The sequence below is a fragment of the Glycine soja genome, chromosome 11 (genome assembly GCF_004193775.1).
Source record: "Glycine soja cultivar W05 chromosome 11, ASM419377v2, whole genome shotgun sequence".
NCBI lineage: Eukaryota > Viridiplantae > Streptophyta > Magnoliopsida > Fabales > Fabaceae > Glycine > Glycine soja.
This window is the reverse complement of record NC_041012.1, coordinates 46,622,663-46,647,058: the sequence shown is the minus strand read 5'-3', so window position 1 is coordinate 46,647,058 and position 24,396 is coordinate 46,622,663. Positions and strand designations below refer to the sequence as shown.

The 24,396-nt window shown below is 33.6% G+C and overlaps 2 protein-coding genes across 7 annotated transcripts; both read right to left on the bottom strand.

Annotated features, from left to right (window-relative positions):
• Positions 1-442: 442 nt before the first annotated feature.
• Positions 443-4,264, bottom strand: LOC114375061 (probable transcription factor KAN2). Of its 5 annotated transcripts, none has more exons than XM_028332810.1 (8): positions 4,193-4,247; positions 3,908-3,963; positions 2,707-3,096; positions 2,248-2,324; positions 2,062-2,098; positions 1,768-1,927; positions 1,527-1,665; positions 443-1,012 (listed from the first exon to the last, which is right to left on the bottom strand). In XM_028332810.1, the coding sequence occupies exons 3-8, from the start codon at positions 3,053-3,055 to the stop codon at positions 665-667; spliced, it is 1,110 nt and encodes a 369-aa protein (XP_028188611.1). In that variant the 5' UTR covers positions 3,056-3,096; positions 3,908-3,963; positions 4,193-4,247; the 3' UTR covers positions 443-664. The 5 variants fall into 5 exon arrangements, with proteins under 5 accessions (XP_028188611.1, XP_028188610.1, XP_028188608.1 ...); XM_028332809.1 differs by having other exon boundaries at positions 4,176-4,245; XM_028332807.1 differs by having other exon boundaries at positions 3,908-4,034; positions 4,176-4,232.
• Positions 4,265-11,993: 7,729 nt separating this feature from the next.
• Positions 11,994-23,749, bottom strand: LOC114377680 (plant cysteine oxidase 4-like). Of its 2 annotated transcripts, none has more exons than XM_028336311.1 (6): positions 23,598-23,749; positions 22,723-22,995; positions 21,452-21,597; positions 21,193-21,340; positions 12,531-12,734; positions 11,994-12,399 (listed from the first exon to the last, which is right to left on the bottom strand). In XM_028336311.1, exons 2-6 carry the CDS (start codon positions 22,823-22,825, stop codon positions 12,281-12,283), a joined length of 720 nt encoding a protein of 239 aa, XP_028192112.1. In that variant the 5' UTR covers positions 22,826-22,995; positions 23,598-23,749; the 3' UTR covers positions 11,994-12,280. The 2 variants fall into 2 exon arrangements, with proteins under 2 accessions (XP_028192112.1, XP_028192113.1); XM_028336312.1 differs by having other exon boundaries at positions 22,723-22,893; positions 23,598-23,736.
• Positions 23,750-24,396: the final 647 nt, after the last annotated feature.

The following is a 24,396-nucleotide window of genomic DNA, read 5'->3' as shown; positions in this document are numbered from 1 at the left end:
ATTTGCTTTCTTAAAAATAAAAATATTTTATTTTGATAGGAGATAAATAAATATTCTTAAAGTTATTATAAACTTACAAAATGACTTAGATAAATACTTTAAAGTGATGTATCAGTGACATTGTAAGATTAAATTTTTCACCCTTCTTTACGTGTGAATCAATTTTTTAAACGTAATTTATTTTTTCACATGACAATCTTCTGAAGAAAAACATAAAAGGTTTTTTTTTCACTTTTTTTTTCCATTTTACTAAACCTTAATAGAGATTTCATTTTTAAACTATTTTTCATCATTTGGTTGTAATTTCTGTTATGACACCCATTATAAATTTTAGATAAAAAAAAAATAGTCTCGTTAACTATAAATAATTAATAAGTAACTAGGGCTCCCTGCAAACCTGAAGTGAGGGCTTGAGGTGGCTCTTTAGGGTTTGAAGCTACCATTGAGTCAATGGTCAACCATTGAATTCAAATTAAATGACATCAATATAAAATATTCTCAATACTTACGTAAAACAACATATAATCAAAAGTCAAATAACTAGAATTACTTATTTTGTTTGAAAAGGTCCATATATGCATGCATATATATGATTTGTTAAGACAAGTACTTAAAGGATCTCACTTCTATGTTCTATTTGACATGGTTAGATCCTAACAAGTACTCATCCCAAATGACTCCTTGGTGCATAATTTTGAAAACAAAAACTCTCAACATGGGTATTATCTTTTTGCTTTTCACTACCTTGCGCTAGTTGTGATGAATTTGAGGATGAGGACGAAGTAAACAACGAAAGAGAGAGTCTCGTAATAGTTTCTTGTTCACTTTCTGAGTCTTTGTTCATCTGGTGATCTCTAACATTTCTTGAATATTCTTGACTTAGTTTTAGTTCCAAGAAATTTGGGGACCCTTTCTTCTCATTCAACCTCTCTAATTGGTCTTTGATGTCACCTTGTTTCCATATTTGAACCTGATTTATGAATTCTGGCATCCGATTTTTCACATCATGAGCCTACAATCCAAAAGGAACCATTACCTTGGCTAATGCAAAACATATATACTGACAAATGAACTCCAAATTAAATATCACACAATGTGGCAATTTATTTTAAAATTATAAACCAGTTATGGAGAATATAAACTCACCCCATTTGATTGGGAGAATAAATAGATAGAAGTGAAGTTATTTTCGTGAGATCTACTAGAAAACACTTTTTTTCCCAAATTGAAATGAAATGGGACAAAATAAGATCTCGATCTCCTTTTATTTTTTTTTTGTTATTAATTTTTAATTTTTTATAATATAAAAAATTAAAAAATAATAAAAAGTTTATATATGTTGTTTGTTTTTCCATTCTCTTTTTTCACGCATCTAAATAATATACTTTTTCTACTGTATTTCTCTTTTATTTCTACCATTCTTATTTCTCCTTTAATTTACGTATTTCAATTCTCATAATTAGCTAGGAAAATCAAATAATATCAATTGGCAGGTAAAAATGTGAGTAATGTAGCAGTTTTATTACCTCAGCATCAAACTTGGCGTGGCCAGTGAAGTTAGGACTGCAGAAACTACGTTGATACTGATAATTATATAAATCTTTGTCCCACCCTGAACTTGATCTTATTATCATGTGACTATTGAAGAGTGCTGTTGGGTGTAATCTACACAGAGGAACATTAAAGATATATCAAAATTTTATCCATGTTTTAATACATGTATTAATTATAATTAATTTCTCCACTGGCTAGTTTTCTTTTCTATACCTTGAAGAACCATGACCACTTTCATAAGGTCTTTGTTCCAACAGTAGAGATGATGGCAAATAGTTTCTATTATCATTCCCAAAGTGTCGTGGGGCATTAAGTCTTCCGTACATATCAAAAATACTATGCCTTCCTTGCATTGCCCTATTGTGGGGTAAAACTGTAATAAAACACAGTGAATGATCATGCATATGACGATGTAAACCCTTGCAAACATGAAATAGGCATGCCGCGTGCAATAAGTTCAAAACATGATTTTACTACAACATATAATTAAGGTTGTGAAAAATTTACCTTGGCCGGACTCATCAAGCTTTTTACTTCGATACATCTGAATTCAAAAAATATAATTACAGCGTTACACAAAGGTAGAAATAATAAATTATTTTGCAAAAAAGACCTGTTTCTAGCTGGATTATAATCAAGCAAACAATTAAACCCATTAAGCTGTATATTTAAATTTGTTTATAATGAATATACCTGCAAATGGCTCTTTACATGTGCAATGCTGAGTCCTTTCACATTCATCAACTGGAGAACCAACTTAGGCGTTGCTCCTGTACGAGATATGATCAGTGAAACGTAAGGTTCGAAACAAAAATGAAATGTGATCATACCACAAATCTATTCATACTTAGTAAGAGAAAGAAATAGAAATAAACGTTAGTATAGTATAACCAGTGATATGACATGTGAATAAAATAAGGATGAGTGTTCATATACTCGAAAATAGAAATCTACAGTTTGAAATCAGATTAATCTTTGACAAATTATGCTTTATTTTCAAAAAAACTTTCAGAAATTAAAGAAATAATTTAAAAAATAAATCAAACGAAGCATGTTCTCAATTGTTCCATTTGGTAACGTACGTATAATAAAATCCATCACTAGCTAGCTAGAAGCTAATTAAGTTTATAAGCTTGAGTGAGTTGCACTTACTTTCTTGTCCACCAAGCCTCTCAACAGCATGCACAAAAGCTAAATGGAGGTCAGGAGTCCAACGAAGCCTTGGCATTTTGGACCGCACATATTGTCTAACAGTAGATGCACGCTCTTTCCCTTCTTCACTAGAGCTATTGTTGCTACTCAAATTACCTTCTTGTGATGAAATGCCATTGCTAGTCATGAGGCCATCATCATCACTGGTGCTATCATCTCCACCACCATCCACAGCTTCTTCATTCAAATCGAAAAATGAACGTTTTCTTCTAAGAGTTGGAGAAGAGGGTTTGCTACTACTTCCACTCTTATGATGATCTTCTTCAGATACGCAAATTGTCTCATCCATTTTTATTAAGGTAGTTAATTCTTTTAAATACACCTTTTCCCCTGCAGGTAGAGTGAAGGTCGGGAATTCAGGAAGACACGTAAAACACAGTCACCATATAAGTTAATTTGTCATTTGTGCAATAAGTATTGCCATAACCAAGATGATATGTTGCATATGTGGGCAAAAACAAATGTATTTTACTTAGTTGTACTGATTTTGAAGACTATATATATATATGATGCTTTAGAAGGATTCGTTGTCTTCTTACATTTGTACCATAAATTTATTGCAACTCTTTGATTGTTCCTAGGTCTTGGAATTCCACACTAACCAATATATAACTTACAATTTGAAAATTGACATATATAGAAAAACGCATCACCTATACAGTAGTACCTATCTAAGTGTAACTGTACTACGTGATCTATATAATTTTAGTTTTAGTAATTCTTACTGTGAATATTAGTTTTTTTGTGCTTAAGCTTTCTTTTCATTTTATATTTTTCTAATCAATTAATAGGAGCTCCTTTTTCCCTTCTTTCGTTTGGAAATTAAGGGGATGTGGCAGATGTCTATAAGGCTCACATTTGAACTTCCACGGTTAATAAGAATTCTGAAAGCAACGATATATATCCTTTCTAATTTCAAGTGCTATAAAGGAAGAGATCCAAAACCAAAAAAAAGTCAAGACTTGAAGCCAAATAGAAGTGGTTATTCCTAAAAAAAATTAAGTTGATGTTATATCATTCTAATTAAAAGATTAAAAAACATGAAGATGGGAAGAGTAAGCAATTTGAATTGTTCATAAGGTGCAAAAGAGAAATTAAGAAGTATAGAGATAGAGAGACATGTAAGTAGTTTTGTGCAAACCATTGGTGACGATCGGTGAAGCTTAATAACCGCCTTGAGTATCCCTTCCAAGATAACTGCGACCAAACAAAACCACCAAAGATGATTCAACAGAAGGCCAAAGCTTGTTTCGAAGATCCAACAAAACCTAAAATCAGTTTTGCAACTGATCAATAGCAGAAGAGAATGATTCAAGCATATCTATTGCTGCAAGAGATCAGTAGTACTACGTGAACCCTTTAGTGTTCATGGATCCAATATATGTTAAAGAAGAGAAAACACAATATACGTGAAGAGAGCGATTACTGATCGAGTGGTAGTTCCTTGCAGAATTAAGAAGCTTAATCAGGGTGCATTATTAGCAAGTGGGACTGGTTGGAATGTATGGAAAATTAAGCCTAAAATACCATTAGTCATCGCACATCAAATCAAATATTCTCACAAATTAGAATATTCAAATATAATAAAATATTTTACATTTAGAAGACGATGGTCGGACAAAAAACCACTTGTGTTTTCTCTGACTTTTAATATTTTTTTCCATTTTGGTTTTAAAACATATTTGGGGTAGCAAGTAGCTATAGCCGGAGCTAACAGCATATACGAGATCAAAGGCACGCATATGACCCCTATTTTGTACTATTAAGAATCATGTGATTTTTTTTAACCTTTTTATTTTTCCAATTTTTCTATTTGACAGAGGTTGTGTCCCCATGCCTCTCTTCCAATTTCCTTCTTGCCTACCTCTCCGTGATAATCTTTACTATTAATGTCATTAGTTGACCTGTTACTGACAACTCCCATTTATTTTTATTTTATAAAAATATTCTTAATAAGGTTGCAGCCATATATATAGTAACATATCAATTTTTTTGAGGGCGTATATATTGACCAACATTTATAACTTTAAGCTCTTGTCTTCAAACACAAATCTCTTAAATTCCTTTCTTTATTCTTGCATCTCTCACTGCATACTAATTACTGTCATTCTTTCGCCTGAACCAATTCATTTCCTTTTATTTTGGTTCACGATCATTTGATATATATATATATATATATATATATATATATATATATATATATATTAGTATGTGTTACATACATAACTTATTAAGTTGGTTTTAAGTCTTAACTAGTCCTTAATTTAAATGGGACTTGTACAATTGTACAAAGCATGTACCTGAAGGTGAACAACATTATATAGTCACCGAGAATTCTATAAGTATAAGAAATATAATGTATCAGCAGAAAGTTAACATGCAGTATATAGATAGATAAGTACCAAAATTCCAATAAAAATTACTCTACATATTAATCCTATATTGGCCTATGATACTGATGAAGACACAGCAGCCTCAAGTGTCTAACTTGAAAAACGAATGTTTTAGACATTTCAAAGTTTTGTCTTGCTAAACTATATCCGTTATTTCTAGTAGGAAAATTAAGTAAAACTCCTAGCACGCAAGTCCTATATTAATATATAATGAACTCCAAATCCCAAAGTGTAAAATAGTCAAATATATACGATCTATATATAACCTCGAAAAGTTAATGTCATGTCTTAACTAATTAATAATGGATACATTGGCAATGATAGGGGTAAAGAAACGTAGGGGCAAGTGTTTGTCCTATATGCTTCTTTTATCTCGAAAACTAACTTTAAATGCTTGTATGCCCGAGAAAATGTAAAAATATATACATCCTGCTACTTAAATACTTTTTTCTGGCGATACTTAAATACATCCTGCTATAAAATTAAAATAAATAAAAAATACTTTTTATGATTACTGAAACTCAATTAATAGTGTTTGAATATCAGTTTTGTTGGATAAAAATTATGAACTAATATACATTGATGATTTTCTTTCCTTACACTCCAGTCAATACTATATCATTTGCCACTCAGGTTGAATAAATCTCTCATCTAATAGGTGTTTGAATCCCACGGCCTTTTTTTTAAGGAATCTCACGGTCTTTTACGATAAGATAAAATGTAAATTTCTACGTGTATTTTGAGTTAAGAGTTTTTATTGAACTGGATTATCATTCCTTCACGAAATTTGTTTATAAAAAAAATAATTCGCCTTTTATTTTTCCGTAGAGCTGTAGAATTACTCAAGGCCTATTTTTGTGTGTGTGAATTAAAAACCTAAAAATTCGTTTGCAAACATATATTAAAAAAAAAAAACATAGGGAGAGAACACGGTAAAGATGGCCAAAGTAAAATACAAGATGATGCATGCATGGTAAATACAATAATAATCTTGTGTACTATTTGATATTCCCTCGAATTGTCTCATTTATGGATCGTCTTCCCTATTGTCCAAGGAGTTACTTTCTCGAGCATCTTAGAGAGAATTTGAGCCACTTGTCATGAGATCATGGACACTATATATATTTATTTATTCAATTCCTTGCAGCACAGAGTGTAGGTCCCAATGAGGAATCATTTTCAAGGATTAGGTTTTGGCTACAAGACACCCAATATTAATTTTGACTATAGATAAGTATGAACACAGTTTTACGTGTGTGTTGGAGGACTCACAAGGAGAGAGAGAAGCTCAATGAAGACAAATATTCGAAGGATTAAACAAAGCTATTGGATTGGAAAGGCTATATGGGGAGAGAAGAAATGGGTTCTCGATCGTGCGGATTCACAAGGAAATAGAGAGAAATTCTCGTAGCTCTACGTACCGGCTTATACAAAACTTTTATTGTTTGTCATTTTCTGTGCATGGGAGTTGACATGTTGCATATTTTAGGAACACTTGCAGAGAAGCAAAGAATCTTTCTCAGAATTACAGGTTTTAATTATTGTATCATAACATCTTTTGCCCGTTGGCAAAGGTCTACCACCTAATTTTAATTATTAATTTTGTATATATAAATATAATTATTCAATTTGCTAGGTCTATTTCAGTCACTTTATACATATAGGTTTTATATTTCTAATTAGTAGTGAAGTCATTTTCTTCCCTTATCTGCTATAATTTTTTTTCCTTCAGAGTTTTCATTTTTGTTTCTTATATAGCTACTCTGAATTCTTACCAGAAATGGAGGTAGGTGTATAATTAAATTAAAACCAAATCCTTCATTTATTGTCATTTCCTCTAACAACAATTATATTTAGACACTTCAACAATACAGTATCAATTCTTAATATTTTTCTTATTTTATGATGCCATATTAGTTATTATATTTCTCTTTCTCTCTTAGCTTTGAGTTTGTCTACTATCCATACATGATTTTTCTAAGGTTGAATTAAATTTAGATCCTATACTAATTATTTCTTATATAATGTCCCTGGACCAATCCAAAATTTGTGCTTATAAGCAAGATTGTCTAGATTCCTCAATCAATTGAACTCGAATCATCTAATAAATCAGATTAGTTTGACCTTGATCAAAATATATATATACCTTTAAAAACATTTTCTTGTGATCTTATATTAAGTAATAATATGACCAAAATAGTATATATATATATATATATATATATATATATATATATATATATATATATATATATATATATAAAAGTAAAACATAATTAATTCTCATCTTACCTATTAGCTTTTAGGTCTTGAATTCCAAGATATATCAAGTTACCTACATATTATTAGATCACTTACAAATATCTACTTTTGCACACTTTACATGTTCAATCCTCAACATGTGGAGGGTGTGTTAGAAATCACACATTGACTAATGATACAATCAAACTTGTGTCTATATGTGGAGGATAATTCTCACTTTATGATCTAATTTTTTGGATTGAGTTAAACCAAAATCCAAATTCAATCTAATATCCAATCTTGCAAACTTTATGTTCAAGATATCCAGTTCTTGGTATGAAGGGTTGTTGGAGATTCCACATAAACTAATGAATGACAAAAATAATGTATATAAATAGGAAATAATCTTCATCTCATAAGATAGTTTTTGAGGTTGAGTCAAACCAAATTTTTAATTCTAAGATGATATCAAAATCTATCAAGTCACTTGTTATTGAGTTATTATTAGACCACTCATAGATGTCTAACCCTACAAACTTCACACTCAAAATGTTTAATGCTCACCATATAATTAAGGAAGATGTGTTGGAGATCTCACATTAACTAATGATTTGACAAAAATAATGTATATGAGTGGGGAGAAACCCTCACCCTTATGATTAAGTTATTAGGATTAAGTTAGACCTAAATTTGAACTATAAGATGACACCAAATCTAATCCGAATAGTTTTAGTTGAATCTATAAGACCACCCGCTATTAATCAAACCAATTACAAATATCCAATCCTACAAACTTTATGTTAAAGATCTTTAGTTGTCAACGTGAAGAGGGATATTAGGGATCTCACATTAACTAATGATCATGTGATCCAAATAATATATATAAGTGGAGGGACAACCATCATCTCATGAACTAACTTGTTATTGTTGAACCTATTGAATCATTTGTTATCGAGTTATTATTGGATCACTTACAAATGTTTAATCTTGCAAATTTCAAGCTCAAAATGTCTAGTTGGGACACTTTTACTTTGCTATTATTCTATCAGAATTTACTCTGAATATATTCACCCGTCTTCACAATTGGCTTTGACTGACAACTTGAATCTCAACTCACATACACCTTTTTTTAATTTATATATAATTCTTTAAGGAAAATAAGCTTGAATATCATCTTCTCAAACTAAATTAGTTCATGCACAAAAATGGAAATAGCCTAAACAAAATAGTGTAAAAAAAGATAAAAAGGACATAAAACCTATTTTTGTAGAGGCTGTCTACAAGGTCAATTTCTGCATCTATGTCAACCTAAATAGGCATAGTTCCTACGCGAGGATATTTAATTTAATGTTTAAACAGTTACTCCATGCTAGTAGACCAGTAGTCTTAACAAGATGTTGGGGTTTTGTTTAGGAACGTGGGTGATACATACACTAGGAAAAGTGATATTTCCTCAACCGAAGTGATAAAATAGAAGTACCTATATACAAGAATCAGGTGGGAAATACAAATAAATGTAAAGTCAAACGTATGTGCATTGTTTTAATTACTCTGTTATTCTGTCCAACTATATACTATAACTACTGACCTCTTCCAGTAGGTAAGCACTAAAACTTGTCATTTTCGTATGTACAGGATTGGCTCTCAATCACTTTTATATTCCTTATATATAGTATTTCTAAAAAAAAAACTAATTTGGTCCTAGCTTTTCTCCCGTCGTCAAAGGTATTTTTTTATAATCACGAACTAATTTGAATGGATTCTAACAACCATAATGAGAATTTTATGACCTGCACCAATGAACGGAACTCAAATTTTTTTAACCTTAATAGTCAGAATGCACTTAATATTAATATATCTCAGGAGTTAAGAGCATATTCCAACAATACAAAGGAGCTATATTGTAATAAATATATAAATGCAAGTGCAACCACTAGAATAATATATATATATATATATACACGACCAAATATTCTTGAAAAACATGGGGAGACTTAAATCAAAGATGTGTACCAAGCAAGAGTTAATAATTTTTATTTTCAAAAAAGAAAGTGGAATTAATATTAGACCAGTGGTGACTAGCTTGAACCCTATATATGATCACTATAATTTTGTAAATGAGCTTTCTATATTTTTCATCATTATTTCCCATGTTCTCGATCAAGTATCTGATAACACAGTCTAAGAATTTTGGCTGTTACCCATCTTAGTAATCTGTAAGATTGGATTTTCTCTCATAAAATAATAATAATATAATGTATGCAAAAGATTCTAGCTAGGTCGTTTCAAGGTCTAAGTGCTTTCTCTCGCGTGGGTGGTGTTTGCAGATATAATGCCTACCTTCGCGGCGACTCTTTCGCCAACGCAAATATTAGAAACCCTTTTCATAAGAAAAATTATGGCACAGACAGAGACACAAAGAGAGAGAATAATGCCATGCTGTGTAAAGAGATCATAATATTGATCACATGCCCATGTTTTGCGGAGGGTCCTGAGTTAAACCTTGCAACCATTTTGACTACTAGTTGATTTACTAGCTGTAGACTTCGTGCTATATACTCAGATGGATGCTATGCGTAGTTTTGCAACTTTCTTTATTACAAAGTCAGAATCTCAAGAAATTCCGTGCCTGAAACAAATAATTGAGCTAGTAGGATAGTTTATTTTGATTATGTGAATCAGGGAAGAAATTTTACCGAGAGTCCATCTACCTATTTCTACAGTTTTAGTTGGTTAGAAAATTTGAATCTGCATAAAATTAAATGCACGTAGTTAACTTTTTGTCTTATTTTAATTAAATCCAAAGATGTATTCGACAAACTAAATAAAAGGCCACTACCATTATTTGGTTTTAATTTTGTACCCGAGACAAATAACATTCATATCTTAATACACTATTTACTATTTATTAACCGAAATAACTAATAATAAAGAATATACAAAAGAAGTACGATAAATAATGTATCACTAAAGCTTAAATATATTTTTATCTCTCAAATTTAAATTTTTTTTTTAGTTCTTCAAATTAATATTTATTTGAATTTTTTAGTCTCTCAAATTCATATGAAATGATTTTTTAGTTATTTTTAACAGATTTTTTGCTATTTGATTACATAATTTATGATAATTTTTTATTGCATGAGGAACTACATTTTTTCTTTGCAATTTTGAGGGGAAAAAACGTAAATTTTAATAGCCATACACCCTTATATTACTGATGAAACTGCAACGGTCCCATATTTCTTTAGTAATAAAATTTTGCTGAGCTTCAAATTAAAGCTCTAATTGTTGGAACTTTGTTAGTTACTGAAAGGTGGTAGATAGTAGATAGTGCGTCTTAAAGTTTTGACACCTTTAATCCCTGACAGTGATTTCAATACTTATATGAGTTTAATGTTTATATACCGATAATTTTATATTATCATTCAATCACAAATTATCATTTAAATTATTTTAAAAATCACAAATTATTATTTAAATTATTTTAAAAATTAATAAATTTGAATTGTGATGGATGACTATATAAAATATTTTATATTGTCAATATATTTTTTTCATATTATTAGCGAAAATGTAAATGGATGACCAAAATTATAAAGATTGCTTTTTTTTTTTCGTGAATGTGAGGGGGACTAGCTTCCTAAAAAAAATAGAAACTGTGGAAATACGATTAAAAATACTTCCGCTAAAATAACGTTAGACAACAAATGGAGGAACAAACTCAAAAACACGAATGTTCAGAAACCGAAAAACAAGGTAAAAATATTAAGCACTAAAATAAAACTGATTTTTACGAAAACTGAATTAAACTTTGAATTTTATGGGAGTTAAAATCAAAATTTAAATTTTATGGAGATTAAAATCATATTTTAAAATTTTTCTGAGAACGAAAAGTATTCTTAATACATATGCAATTTTTGTCACAAGAAAATCACATGACAGTCACGTCACCTAAAATATTCATGTGCGTACTACTAATATGTAATTTTATTTATTTAAAAAACATGTAAATTACTCATATCAACGCTAAGTTAATATTAGTAAATTTACTTTAAAAAATAATGTTAATAGTTTGGAAGAAATGTGACATATACTCGTATAATCTTAATTGTATTTATTTATTTTAAAATATTTAATTAAATAAAAATATTAAAATTTTAAAAAACCAGTTCAAACTGATTTTCTGGAACATTTTGATTAGTTATATCGATTGAGAAGAGACGATTTTTTTAAAGCTAACGGACCGATCAAAGGCCATTTCCCATTCGAGCTGGTCAATCCCAATTTTAAAAACAATGAAACTTATTTTTTTAAGGAAAAAACAATGAAACTAATAATAACAAAATAAAAAAAGAACTAAAACCAAATGTGACATTTTATAGGAACCAAAAAGACTTATTTTACAAAGTGCACAACCAACAATTGGGCACAAATTGTAAACTCCTTATTTTGTAAAGTTCGTTTTAGAAATACTAACGAAAGAAAGCAAATTTTACAAGACACGGATCAAGATCAGAACCTAATAAGATACAATTGGGCACGCCTTGAAAGGTAGGGGTTTGGGACATGAAAAACATAAAACACATGGAAAAGAAGCAAAGAGAAAACAAAAATGATATATTGTATCTTATTCTCAACAATAAGCAAACAAAATTTAATAAGTCCACTCATCATGATCGAGGTCCTTTTTCACATTCCGTTACTAATTTACTGGATTAAGGTGAGGTCGGTGACCTAAGACTTAAGAGGGACTACAATAGTGCTTTGTTATGTACAAACCAAATGCCTAATAAAGAATAAAATTATTGTATTGGCTTTTTGACAACTCCTTCCACAATTCCCTTTGTTGTACCCTATTCGATAAAAAAGCCAAATTCTTTTTAAGTTCTAATGACAGGACCCTTGTAAATCCCTCTACGGATCACAAAGTCATCTGGAGGTTGAAATTCTTCCAACCAGGACACATCAGAAACTGTAACTCCATTCAACTGAAGATTACCTGCAATTGAAAAATGTTAAAAGTGTTGACAAACAATAATGCGTAATTAGCAAAACACAACATTTAGAGGTGAAACCATCAATCACTTGGGAACATAAAGGAACCTGCAATGGATATATAAATAAGATCACCTGGAAGATCTTTACTCTGCGATTTCCGGAAGTAAGTGCAGTGTCTTCCATGTTCTGAGGAATAAGGCGGAGACAACACATCAAAGATTGCACAGGGAGTTACTGCCCTAAAAGTATGTATGTTCCCTCCAAGGGTAGGATAAAGAACTGTTGTTGCAGTTGGTGCTGTCATCTCGGTATCTTTGACAAGTTTTGCAGCTCTAGCTGCAAAGAACAAATTGGTTGAGGGCCAAAAAACCAAAATTACTAAATCATTATCAATTACCAAATGAGGTAGAGTTTTATTAAAAGAGATGGCATTTATAAAATGAAACTTCCTATGAAAGAGAAAGATGATAAACAAGACCGTAAGGTAATAAAAGCCTTTAATTTTCATAAGCAATGAAAGTATAAAGAAATAAAGACTAAATGCCTGCTTTCCTAGATCAGATAACTAAGTCAATTGTAGCTGAAATATATCTAGAATTTAGGTACCATGGCCGGGTCAAGCTAAAATAATAAAGAACCAAAAAACCCTCTGCACTAGAGCCCAAACTTTTGACGGACTATACCAAGCTCTAGGAACCAGGGACGGAGAAAGATCTATATATAGGCTTGCTAAGGGTAGAGAGAGGAAGACTAGAGATTTGGATCAAGTAAAGTGTGTTAAGGATGAAGAAGGCAAAGTCTTAGTGCATGAAAAAGATATCAAGGAAAGGTGGAAGGCGTATTTCCACAACTTATTTAATGATGGATATGGATATGACTCTAGCAGTCTAGACACAAGAGAAGAGGACCGGAACTATAAGTACTATCGTCGGATTCAGAAACAGGAAGTAAAGGAAGCGTTGAAAAGAATGAGTAATGGTAAGGCGGTGGGGCCAGACAACATACCTATTGAAGTGTGGAAAACTCTTGGAGATAGAGGTCTTGAGTGGCTCACCGAACTCTTTAACGAAATTATGAGGTCAAAACGCATGCCGGAGGAATGGAGGAGAAGCACGTTAGTGCCAATCTATAAGAACAAGGGGGATATACAAAATTGTGCAAATTATAGGGGAATCAAGCTCATGAGTCATACCATGAAATTATGGGAAAGAGTGATCGAACGGAGATTAAGAAAGGAGACTCAAGTTACTGAGAATCATTTTGGTTTCATGCCGGAAAGGTCGACCATGGAAGCGATTTATTTATTACGGCGGGTGATGGAGCAATATCGCATGGCCCAACAAGACTTGCACTTGATTTTTATTGACTTGGAGAAAGCGTATGATAGAGTGCCTAGAGAGATTTTGTGGAAAGCTTTAGAGAAGAAAGGGGTTAGGGTTGCATATATTCGAGCTATCCAAGATATGTATGATAGGGTATCGACTAGTGTTAGGACACAGGGTGGAGAGTCAGACGATTTTCCCATCACAATTGGTTTACATCAAGGGTCAACCCTTAGCCCCTACCTTTTTACCTTAATTCTGGATGTCCTCACGGAACAAATCCAAGAGATAGCGCCGAGATGCATGCTTTTTGCAGATGACATAGTCCTCCTTGGAGAGTCGAGGGAGGAGTTGAATGAGAGGTTGGAAACTTGGAGACGAGCTCTAGAAACACATGGCTTTCGCCTAAGCAGAAGCAAATCGGAGTATATGGAATGTAAGTTCAACAAAAGAAGGAGGGTTTCTAACTCAGAGGTGAAAATAGGAGACCATATTATCCCTCAAGTCACACGGTTTAAATATCTTGGGTCTGTAATACAGGATGATGGAGAAATTGAAGGGGATGTGAATCATCGCATTCAAGCAGGATGGATGAAATGGAGAAAAGCATCGGGGGTGTTATGTGATGCAAAGGTACCGATCAAGCTAAAGGGAAAGTTTTATCGGACTGCGGTAAGACCGGCGATTTTGTACGGAACAGAATGTTGGGCGGTCAAGAGCCAACATGAGAATAAAGTAGGTGTAGCGGAGATGAGGATGTTGCGGTGGATGTGTGGTAAGACTCGACAGGATAAAATTAGAAACGAAGCTATTAGAAAGAGGGTTGGAGTAGCGCCTATTGTAGAGAAGATGGTGGAAAATAGACTTAGGTGGTTTGGGCATGTAGAGAGAAGACCGGTAGACTCTGTAGTGAGGAGAGTAGACCAGATGGAGAGAAGACAAAGAATTCGAGGCAGAGGAAGACCCAAAAAGACTATAAGAGAGGTTATCAAAAAGGATCTCGAAATTAATGGTTTGGATAGAAGTATGGTACTTGATAGAACATTATGGCGGAAGTTGATCCATGTAGCCGACCCCACCTAGTGGGATAAGGCGTTGTTGTTGTTGTTGTTGTTATATATCTATGGATTAATAGTAATCGAGTATTGACTGGTATCAGAGTTTCAATTTTGGAGCTGAGAGTACAGAATTTAAAAGTTGATTCCAACATTTGATGGAGAGAAGGTTTGATAGTGATTGATAGACATTGAGCAGCATTTTGATTCCACTAGAACACCCAAGTCAGAGAAGCTATCAAGCACTGTGAGAAGTGGTGCTCCCAATAGATGGCTTTGGTGGAAATGGTGGTGCAACCAGAATGTGATTTGGTGGACCTTTGAGAAGGTACCGCTCAAGCCAGTCCAACCCAAGTATGACTTGGATCAATCAGTTTTGCCCGAGATAAGGACCGGGGATCTTGAGTGCAAGAAAATAGAAGAGAAGATATAGGTTTAGAGACCAAAAAACAAAACCATGGAAGTGAAGAAGGAACCCATAACATGGAAGCAAAAAAAGTGAGAGGAACAAACATCACAATAGATAGCACAGAAAAAAAGCCTAATCAGTTGAAGGCAGAGAACAAAGGGAAAATAGAGCACTAAATATGGGTGATTATAACCACCTTCTGGGTTGCAAAATGGAGAAACAAACAGTTTCAGCCAGGTAATTAAAAGAAGGGTTATATAACTAGATTTTGAATAATAATAATAGTAATAATAAACTACTTAACTGAAACAACCAGACGTGGATTTGTCAATGGAGGTGGATGAGTCTGTGTTGCAGACATGTGGAGATTAAAGAAGACTACTTACAAATTAGAGGAAGGAAGAAGGGTCAAGATTAGAATTACATGGGTCTGCTAAATGCTTTGACTTAATGGACTAGGCAGTGACCACAAAATGGAATTCTTTCTCAGGCTCTCAGCATTAATGGAACCCAATGGGGTGAGGCAAAGAAATGGGTCTTAAAGATGAAGGCAGAGAGAAACTGGCAAAGGCTGAGCAGTGAGCTCTTTTACATATTGAATGGATCAGACATGTTGAAGTTAGAGGGTAACAGAGAAATAGAGAGATAGAAAGAGATAGGATGGAATGGATTGATTGTACAGAACTTATGGTACGTAGAACATCTATATAAATAGACTCTAAATAGACTTAGTACAAAAAAATTAAATGCATTTAGCATGTGAGGCATGAAATCATTTGACACAAGATACATGAACTGCACATTATTCTAACACACCCTCTCAAGCTAAAACTTACTAAGCTTTAAGTTTGTAAAAAATAAATCCATTTTTTTAAATAGGAAATCCACTAAACTCAGTTGAAATGGCAAAACTTATACCATGAGGCAAAAATTATACCATAAAAAGATCGTGGAACACTTAACATCAGCTGGAGATTTGATATGGCTGGAAATTGACAGAGTTCACTAGAATGTTGCTGGAAATGCCAACTCGAGGGAAGAGGTCGTTGGTGGTTGAAAGTCACCAGATCACTATAAAGATGTTGTAAATTAAAACTGATGTTAATTTGACAGGTTCACCTTTGGATTCTCCAAAGTGGACACATATCCCTTATAAATTCTGGGGGTTCAAAACTTTCTTATCATTTTGACAGTCATACGCAATAATTTTTCTTGGTCTTGAGGTTGCTTTTGAGAGAAGAAAATAGCAACGTAAGAACTGATAATGGTGAAAAGGGGTCTGACTCATTTGATAGCTGTGGTGTGGTAGTTACAGCGTCAAGGGTTTTGTTGATCTGAGCTAGACCACCGTGCAACATGTCTAGTAAGTGTTGCAGTAGTCAGTGATGTTTTGGTAAGCTTAGCTCAGGTTCTGTTGATTGTTGTAGTTGTTATAGCTTGATATTGTTCACTATGTTTGTGACCAAGCTGATCCTGCTGCTACTGTAATCAGGAATGACTGGGCATCAGTGTCAATTATTGTTACTCTGCAGGTGTTACAAGAGCAAGAAGGGGATGGGTTTCAAGCACCCTGTTAGTTAGGCTTTGCTAGTTGAGAGTAGACCTTGTTAGTAAAGCAGTTAGAGTTAGTTAATTGGTTCGGTTGCTATAAACAAAAGTAAGGAATTTAAAGGGAGCAAGTTAGTTAGTCTTAGAATTTGGACATTTGGACTTAACTCACCACCACAAAATTGGCTTGTAAGGTAAAGATAACAAAAACCTTATATGGACTACATTGGGCATATCTCTAGTCAATGTGGAATCTCAACACACCCTACATCATGCACAATCGGCACAAAACTTGAATCTGGAGCATGGCCCAATAACAACAACATCTCACGTCATGGCTAATAGACATGCAGTAGACAAATATAAGTATCCCAATAATGGATCTACAACAGACTCTAATATCATCTTACAATTTGGACTTATAGCTTAACTTAACCTCACAAAATTGGGTTGTAAGGAGAAAACTGTCTAAAACCTTACAAGAATTTCATTAGTCACATCTCTAGTTGATGAATGCGATTTAAATCCCATTATGATACTATATGAATTAGAAATTTCTAGGACATTGCTATTTGCTAATCAAGCTCTTATGTACCCACAAAGGGCCTTGCAAGTAAAATGAGATACAAGAAGATTTTCCTTGTTTTTTGGGGAATCTAGAACTTATTCTTAGTAACATCTAGGTTTTCTGCCAGAATTATGTATACCTATCCCCTCTCAGATTCCTTTCGCAAAACCATCCAACATCAAATGGCATTTGCATGCAATATTGAATTCTTGTAGCTTCTTTGTTGAGGTATTGATATATAGCCTTGGCCATCCCTTCACCAATGAGACAACAACAAAGTGGAATAACTTATCTACTTATGGAAAGTTCAGTTCTCAATTAGAATACATATTTTCTAATCTACGTGACACAATACCAATAGCTCTCATAAAGAAACATTGTGACCAATCTTAATCCAAAACCACAAAAATTCACCTGTCTAAATTTGATAAGCATATTATTATTAGGCTTCTATTACAGGTATAAGGTTCCACCATCTCCAGTAATATATTGATCTCTAAATTTGAGTATACGGGTAAATAAGACAAACTCATTCCCACCCTCTTGCAAATTTTACTGATGAAAGCCCTAAAGTTGGTGTTACAGTAGCATATGAAGAAAACCTAAAAGTCAAGTCTCTTGATCACTAAATTTGGGTATAAAAGTACAAGAGACAAATTGTCATCCTTTTGCTAGTTTTTTTTTTTAACAATAAAAACAAAGAAGGGATCAACGCATTCAATACTCAATGTATTCCCATGCAGATACAGAGGACTTCATAATTGGATTAAGTGTTAAACTCAGAGAAATTGGGATGAAAATTGTGTCCTCTCCTTTGGAGAATTCTCATTTAAATAATATGATACAATCTTATTTCTAGCCTTGAAGTTTGCTAAAAAACTATATATGGTAACCTACAACTGGGCTAACTAATTAACGATATAATTACACAGTTACAGCTATACAATCATGCAAGATATGCTGGTTTAAAGGGCCAACAAATCTGCACAAATAATGCCAAATAATCTGCCTATCAATTCTATTGACATCCCCCCTCAAATTGATGTTGGTGAATTTACAAGCATCAATTTGCTGAATAGGAAATTATACCGTTGACGTGTCAAAGATTTGGTGAGGACGTCGGCTAGTTGAACAAATGTTGAGACATGAGGCAAAGTGATAATTTTGCGGTCATAAGCTTCCCTGGTTGAATGGCAATCGACCTCTATGTGCTTTGTTCTTTCATGGTATACAAGATTTGCTGCAATCTGTATGGCACTTGTATTATCAGCATACAATGGAGTTGGTGTTGCTTGTGAATAACCAAGTTCTGAAAAAAGGCCCCATAACCAAATAATCTCAAAGCATGTGGCAGACATAGACCAATATTCTGTTTCAGTAGAGGATTTAGAGACCGATTCCTGTTTCTTGCATTTCCAAGAGATAGGGGCATTTCCTAAAAACATACACCAACTAGTAGTAGACTTCCTTGTGTCGGGACATCCAGCCCAATCAACATCACTGTATGCTTAAAGTTGTATTGTTGCACCTATAGGAAAGAAGAGATCACGGCTAGGAGTGGCCAACAAATATTTAATGATTCGTTGTACTACTGTAAGATGCAAGTGTCTAGGATTTTGCATGAATTTGCTGACTGTGTGGACAGCAAAAGAGATATTAGGTCTTGTAATGGTTAGGTAGATGAGACTTCCAACCAACTTTCTATATAAACTAGGGTCTTGTGGGAGTTCCCCTTCATCCTGTCTTAACTTGACATTAACTTCCATGGGAGTGTCAACCATAGTTGCAGTAGTGAGACCAGCTAGCTGAATTAGATCCTGAGTATATTTGTGCTGAGTGACAAAGATGTCTTTTTGTTGGAATCGTACTTCTAATCCCAAGAAATAAGTGAGTTGTCCAAGATCTTTCATGTGGAATGTCGTATGCAGCAATTGTTTGATTGTAGTGATAGCCTCTTGATCTGAGCCAGTGACGATAATGTCATCCACATAAACAAGGAGGATCATAATTCCTTTTGAGGTCCTTCGTAGAAATAGAGATGAATCATAACTACTTTGGATGAAGGAAAAGCCAAGTAGCGTTGTGCTAAACTTTTCAAACCACACTCTTGGTGCTTGTTTTAATCCATACAAAGAACGTTTTAGCTTGCAAACAGTACTACTGTACTAGGTAATGGTGAGGACATACAATAGGAAGTTTGATGTAAACTTCTTCGTTGAGGTCAACATGAAGGAAGACATTTTTGACATGTAGTTGGTGAATTTGCCAAGATTCAGATGCAGCAATGGCAATAATAGTCCTCACAGTAGTCATCTTAGCCACCGGTGCAAAGGTCTCTTCATAGTCTAGGCCAAATTGTTGCTTATTTCCAAGAACAACCAATCTAGCCTTGTATCGATCTATTGATCCATCTGAATGCAACTTTATAGTGAATACAAATTACTGCCAAGAGGTTTAACCGATGGAGGACATGGAACAATGTCACATGTCTGATTTTCCTCTAGTGCAAGAAGTTCAATTTCTATAGCATCCTGCCAACATTTATGCTCCATTGTCTGTTTACATGAAGAAGGAATAGGAACAGATGCTAAAGTTGCTGTCAAAGATAAAGGTTCAGAAAAACCATACTTTTTCGGTGGTTTATGAATGCAAGTATTGCGACGTAAAGGGGTTGGTTCTAGTTGAAGCGCTGAATCAGCAGCCAGAGAATGATCGGGAAGGGGACTTGGAGGGATGAAGGCTGAATTGGTGGAACAACCGAACTTCTTTGGTAAACCATGAAAGGAGGACGAGCTTGTTCATTTAGGCATTCATCCAAGGAGTGGACAGTAGCTCTATTCATTAGGTTGGTTTGAATGCCCTCAAAATCAAATCTCAATTTCATAAGAAATTGATCTCGTTTTGTGGTGCCATGAATGTTTTGGACTGCAATTTGTCCTTCAATTGACAAATCTTTATAGACAATGTCAGTATATTCAGCCCAAAGATTCATGAAATGAGAATAAAAATCAGAAATTGAGAGACTATCTTGTTGAAAAATGACAATTTCATGTTCAAGCTGGAACCTACGAGCAGTGTTGTTTTGGCTATAAATTTTCTTCAGGTAGTCCCACATCTTTGTTGCTGTAGTGAAGGGTATGAGATTCTGGACGATATTAGGCTCAACCGAGCCTATGATCCAAGTCATGACATGTGCATTTGACCTCCCATTTGGCATGTGGCTCCTTGTGCGTAGTTTTGTCAAGAGCAGAATAAGTTCCGTCAACATGACCCCAAAGCTCCTTGCCTTTGACAAAGATCTGGAACTGGAATGTCCAGGTGGAGTAGTTCTTTCCATTAAGACGAACAAAGAGGACATCATATCTTTTAGTAGACATGATGCTGAGAAAAAATCATAGGAGGAGAAAAAACAAGAAACTGGAAAAATCAAGAACAGAACCAGGATCAACATGAATAGTGCCACGCGTGAACAGTACCACGACGTGAACAATCCGCACGCGAACAATACTGCACAAGAGACTAGAACTGGGAACTCGGAGACCAGGAGTGCGGCGAAGGAAAAAAACTAGGTTGGGATCAAAACTTAGACTGATACCATGTTAAACTCAGAGAAATTGGGATGAAAAATGTGTCCTCTCCTCTGGAGAATTCTCATTTAAATAATATGATACAATCTGATTTCTAACCTTGAAGTTTGCTAAAAAAACTATATATGGTAACCTACAACTGGGCTAACTAATTGAGGATATAATTACACAGTTACAGCTATACAATCATGCAAGATATGCTGGTTTAAAGGGCCAACAAATCTGCACAAATAATACCAAATAATCTGCCTATCAATTCTATTGACATTAGGTAACAAAAAAATGCAAAGCCATAAAGAACAAACCTTCAGATGGATCAGTTGGACCAGGGAAATCAATCCAATCATAAGATTTAACATACACTGAACCATATAAGAGCTTGCTTAAGACTGTCATTCCAGGATGATTATGGAGAGGAATAATAGATGAAGGGGGCATACAAAAAATTCCTATCTGGTAAAGATAAAAATTATTAACCAAACTTCAGTAGCTATACCCATAAGAGCAATATTGTATAAAAATTGCTGACTGAAATTGTGTAGATTTCTGATAATTAATACTTACAGAGAAGCTGTCATCTTCATACAAATGCAGGTATTTGATCGGTGGTGGCTGTTGATGGTTCCCGTTGCATTCAGGCATTTGACCAGACCAATTACGAACCACTTGTGCCTCCTGTTCAAGACCTACATCTGACGGCTTGATTTTTTCTGGGAAACATTAAATAAAATGTTATTACAAAAATCTCAGTTAGACGGCAAAACTATTATGCAGCAAGGTTGTAGAAAATCACAAGGGAACAAAAAGGTATGATACAAGTTAATGTGTGATATGACTGTATTTTAAAAGACTCAAAAGTTCATGTGTGATATGACTGTATTTTTAAAAGACTTGGAACAGAACCAAAGTTCAAAGAGAGACAATTAAAACGTGAAACTAGTATTTACACCTACATATGCACACTTGAATAGCACCTAGAGCAGATTTTATAACCACAATCTCTAATATTAAGAGTCACAATCACATGCTTACAAAGATTTTTAGCCCGATGAGAAAATTGGGCCACACCGTGTCACATATAGTGCAGTTTAGGTATATTGGGCGTATCTTATAAAGAAGCTGGGACATTGAGAGTGATATAACACAGGATACCCGGCAGAGGGATGTAACCAGATGGCCATTAAAAAATCATATTTCAAAAGATACAACTCTTTTACTGTGCATTAACATACTGATAAGCAAGAAATTAAATTAATAAATGACAAATGGAAATCAAGTTTACAGCAAAACCTTCAAGACATAATTTATCCTTATTAATCTGAATCCATCCTAAATTTTAAACCGAAAATGGTGACCTTTTTTCACTCTCAAAAAGAAGAGGATTAGTTCATTCAAAAGTTTGGAGAGAGCATTGTGACTTGTATTCAATTCTTAAAAATAATAGAAGCAAGCTTAATGACAAAACTGTCGTTATTAAGCTCAAGTGCCGCCCATGACCTCCTTCAGAAGGACAAACCCTAAAGAGGAAAAGAGGAGATAAGGAGAAGGCTTGGAGTTTTCTGACATCTGGACATAGTATAGAATTATCTGTTCACAATTATTACTTATCATCAATGAAATGACCTATCTGTTAAAAACACTCCAGACTCGGCAAATATTTAGTGAACAATGATGATTCAATGAAATCATGAGGAATAAGTCTATTTGCATGTTACTTACATGATTATCAAAATCAAATATTATAAATGCTTATAAAACAAAAGTATGGAGCTGACGATAAATGTATGCACATATAACTAAAAGCCAAAAACCGACGAGGAAAATAAGCAGCATACCTAACTTCTCACAAACTTTTGCAACGGCTTCTTCTGAGACAGGTCCATTTGGTGAAAAGGAAGCCTTGCACAGCCTATAAAGTCTCTGTATATAATACGGCATCCTGTAAAGGTGTGATCAACTAATCTACTGATAACACCTTGCAAGAAGCTTATCGATTGCAATAGGGGCTGGATATACAATTGGATAATAACTCTATTTTAATCTCAAACCAACGATAATGAATCCGAATAGCTGCAGATGACCCCTCACAGCTAATCTAATTTACGGGCCTATTGAACAAGAAAAAGAGTGATAGCAAAGCCAAAAACAAATGAGTTTTACTTCATAGACATCACAACAAGTCTAACAGCAAAAATCATTACACGATCTAAATATATAATTACGGAAGCAACACGATTCATTCCAAAACACTGAGATTCAATCACATTCTGCTCTGTAGTTTCTCCAAATACACATCCAAAGAATAAAAAAACTCCACTTTTTACATACAAATCAACAAGCCCCACAAGCTATGCACAGATTAAAAAAAACAAAAATCCTTCATTATTTTTCACTTCCACTCATCAAAACAATCACTACAAAATCGAATGTGATGTTTTAAAACTAAAACGCTAATTTTTCCCCTCAGAAACAAAAGAAGCACAACATACACTGTTAAACCAGGGGAAAATTCTGCACAGCAACAGTGAACCAAAAAAAAGGAAAAATAGAGAGTGACCCAATAAAAGAGGTGAGCTGAAAAGGCGAGAAAACGCATAAAAAATAAATATTGGATGAGAACCACAGATGGGGTACTAGATTCCAATAGGAAAACAAATGGGGAAAAAAGCGAAACAGAGCGTGGATGGAAGTTGCGGAGAGAGAAGCGGACCTGAGAAAGCCATGGAGAAGAAGAAGGTTTTGGTTTGGGACGTAGGGTGCAGAAGAAGTAGATGAAGAATGACGAGGTTGAAGTATGCAAGGAATCGCCACAGAGTAAAAACGAGGAATAGAATAGAGAGAAGGGGAAAGAGGAAAAGAAGGTGAAAATAAGAACAAACGATTAAGAGGCCCAAGGAAGATCTTCAACACGTCATCATCACACTGTTTTTATTTTTTATTTTTTATTATTTATTTATTTTCCATGTTTAATTTTGAGGTCAAGCCTTAAGGTGCCTTATGTTTCTGTGTGACGTTAGAGTCGTTTTTAACTCTAGCTAAGCAAATGTAGCAACAAATAGTAATAGTAATCAGAAAAATACTAGCGTGGGTAAACTCATGGATATAATCATGGTTGTCATAATTATCGTTTTTTAATAAGCTAGTTGTAATAATTATCGTGATATTGTGTTCAATGTGTTACTTATATGTTATTTATACGTTGAATTGACATATCAAATTGATTACTCTATTGTCATAAGATTCTTATTCTTATTACAGAGAGTTTATATCATTCAATGCAATGTATTTTTTTATAGTAACAATCAATTCAATATATAAATAATCTTAAATACAAACTTCGATGTATCTAAGATTTTTTACAGAATTTATGTTATCTTTTAATGTGCTAAAATATTAATTTATTGTTTAGTTATATTTTTATTAATTGTTTAACAAACATATTAATTGTTTGCCTTAATGGAGTAACTGTTTACATTATTTTATTAGTTTATTTATTATACTTTACGTTA

What these genes read in the sequence shown, in the direction of transcription:
- LOC114377680 (XM_028336311.1), bottom strand. Translation starts at nt 22,825, where the DNA reads ATGCCGTATTATATACAGAGACTTTATAGGCTGTGCAAGGCTTCCTTT. An exon ending in AAAAGTTTGTGAGAAGTTAG is followed by an intron (nt 21,598 to 22,722) that starts GTATGCTGCTTA and finishes AATGTTTCCCAG; the next exon opens with AAAAAATCAAGCCGTCAGAT. An exon ending in ATGAAGATGACAGCTTCTCT is followed by an intron (nt 21,341 to 21,451) that starts GTAAGTATTAAT and finishes TATCTTTACCAG; the next exon opens with ATAGGAATTTTTTGTATGCC.
- LOC114375061 (XM_028332805.1), bottom strand. Translation starts at nt 3,055, where the DNA reads ATGGATGAGACAATTTGCGTATCTGAAGAAGATCATCATAAGAGTGGA. An exon ending in GAGGCTTGGTGGACAAGAAA is followed by an intron (nt 2,325 to 2,706) that starts GTAAGTGCAACT and finishes TATCTCGTACAG; the next exon opens with GAGCAACGCCTAAGTTGGTT. An exon ending in AGTGGTCATGGTTCTTCAAG is followed by an intron (nt 1,666 to 1,767) that starts GTATAGAAAAGA and finishes TCCTCTGTGTAG; the next exon opens with ATTACACCCAACAGCACTCT.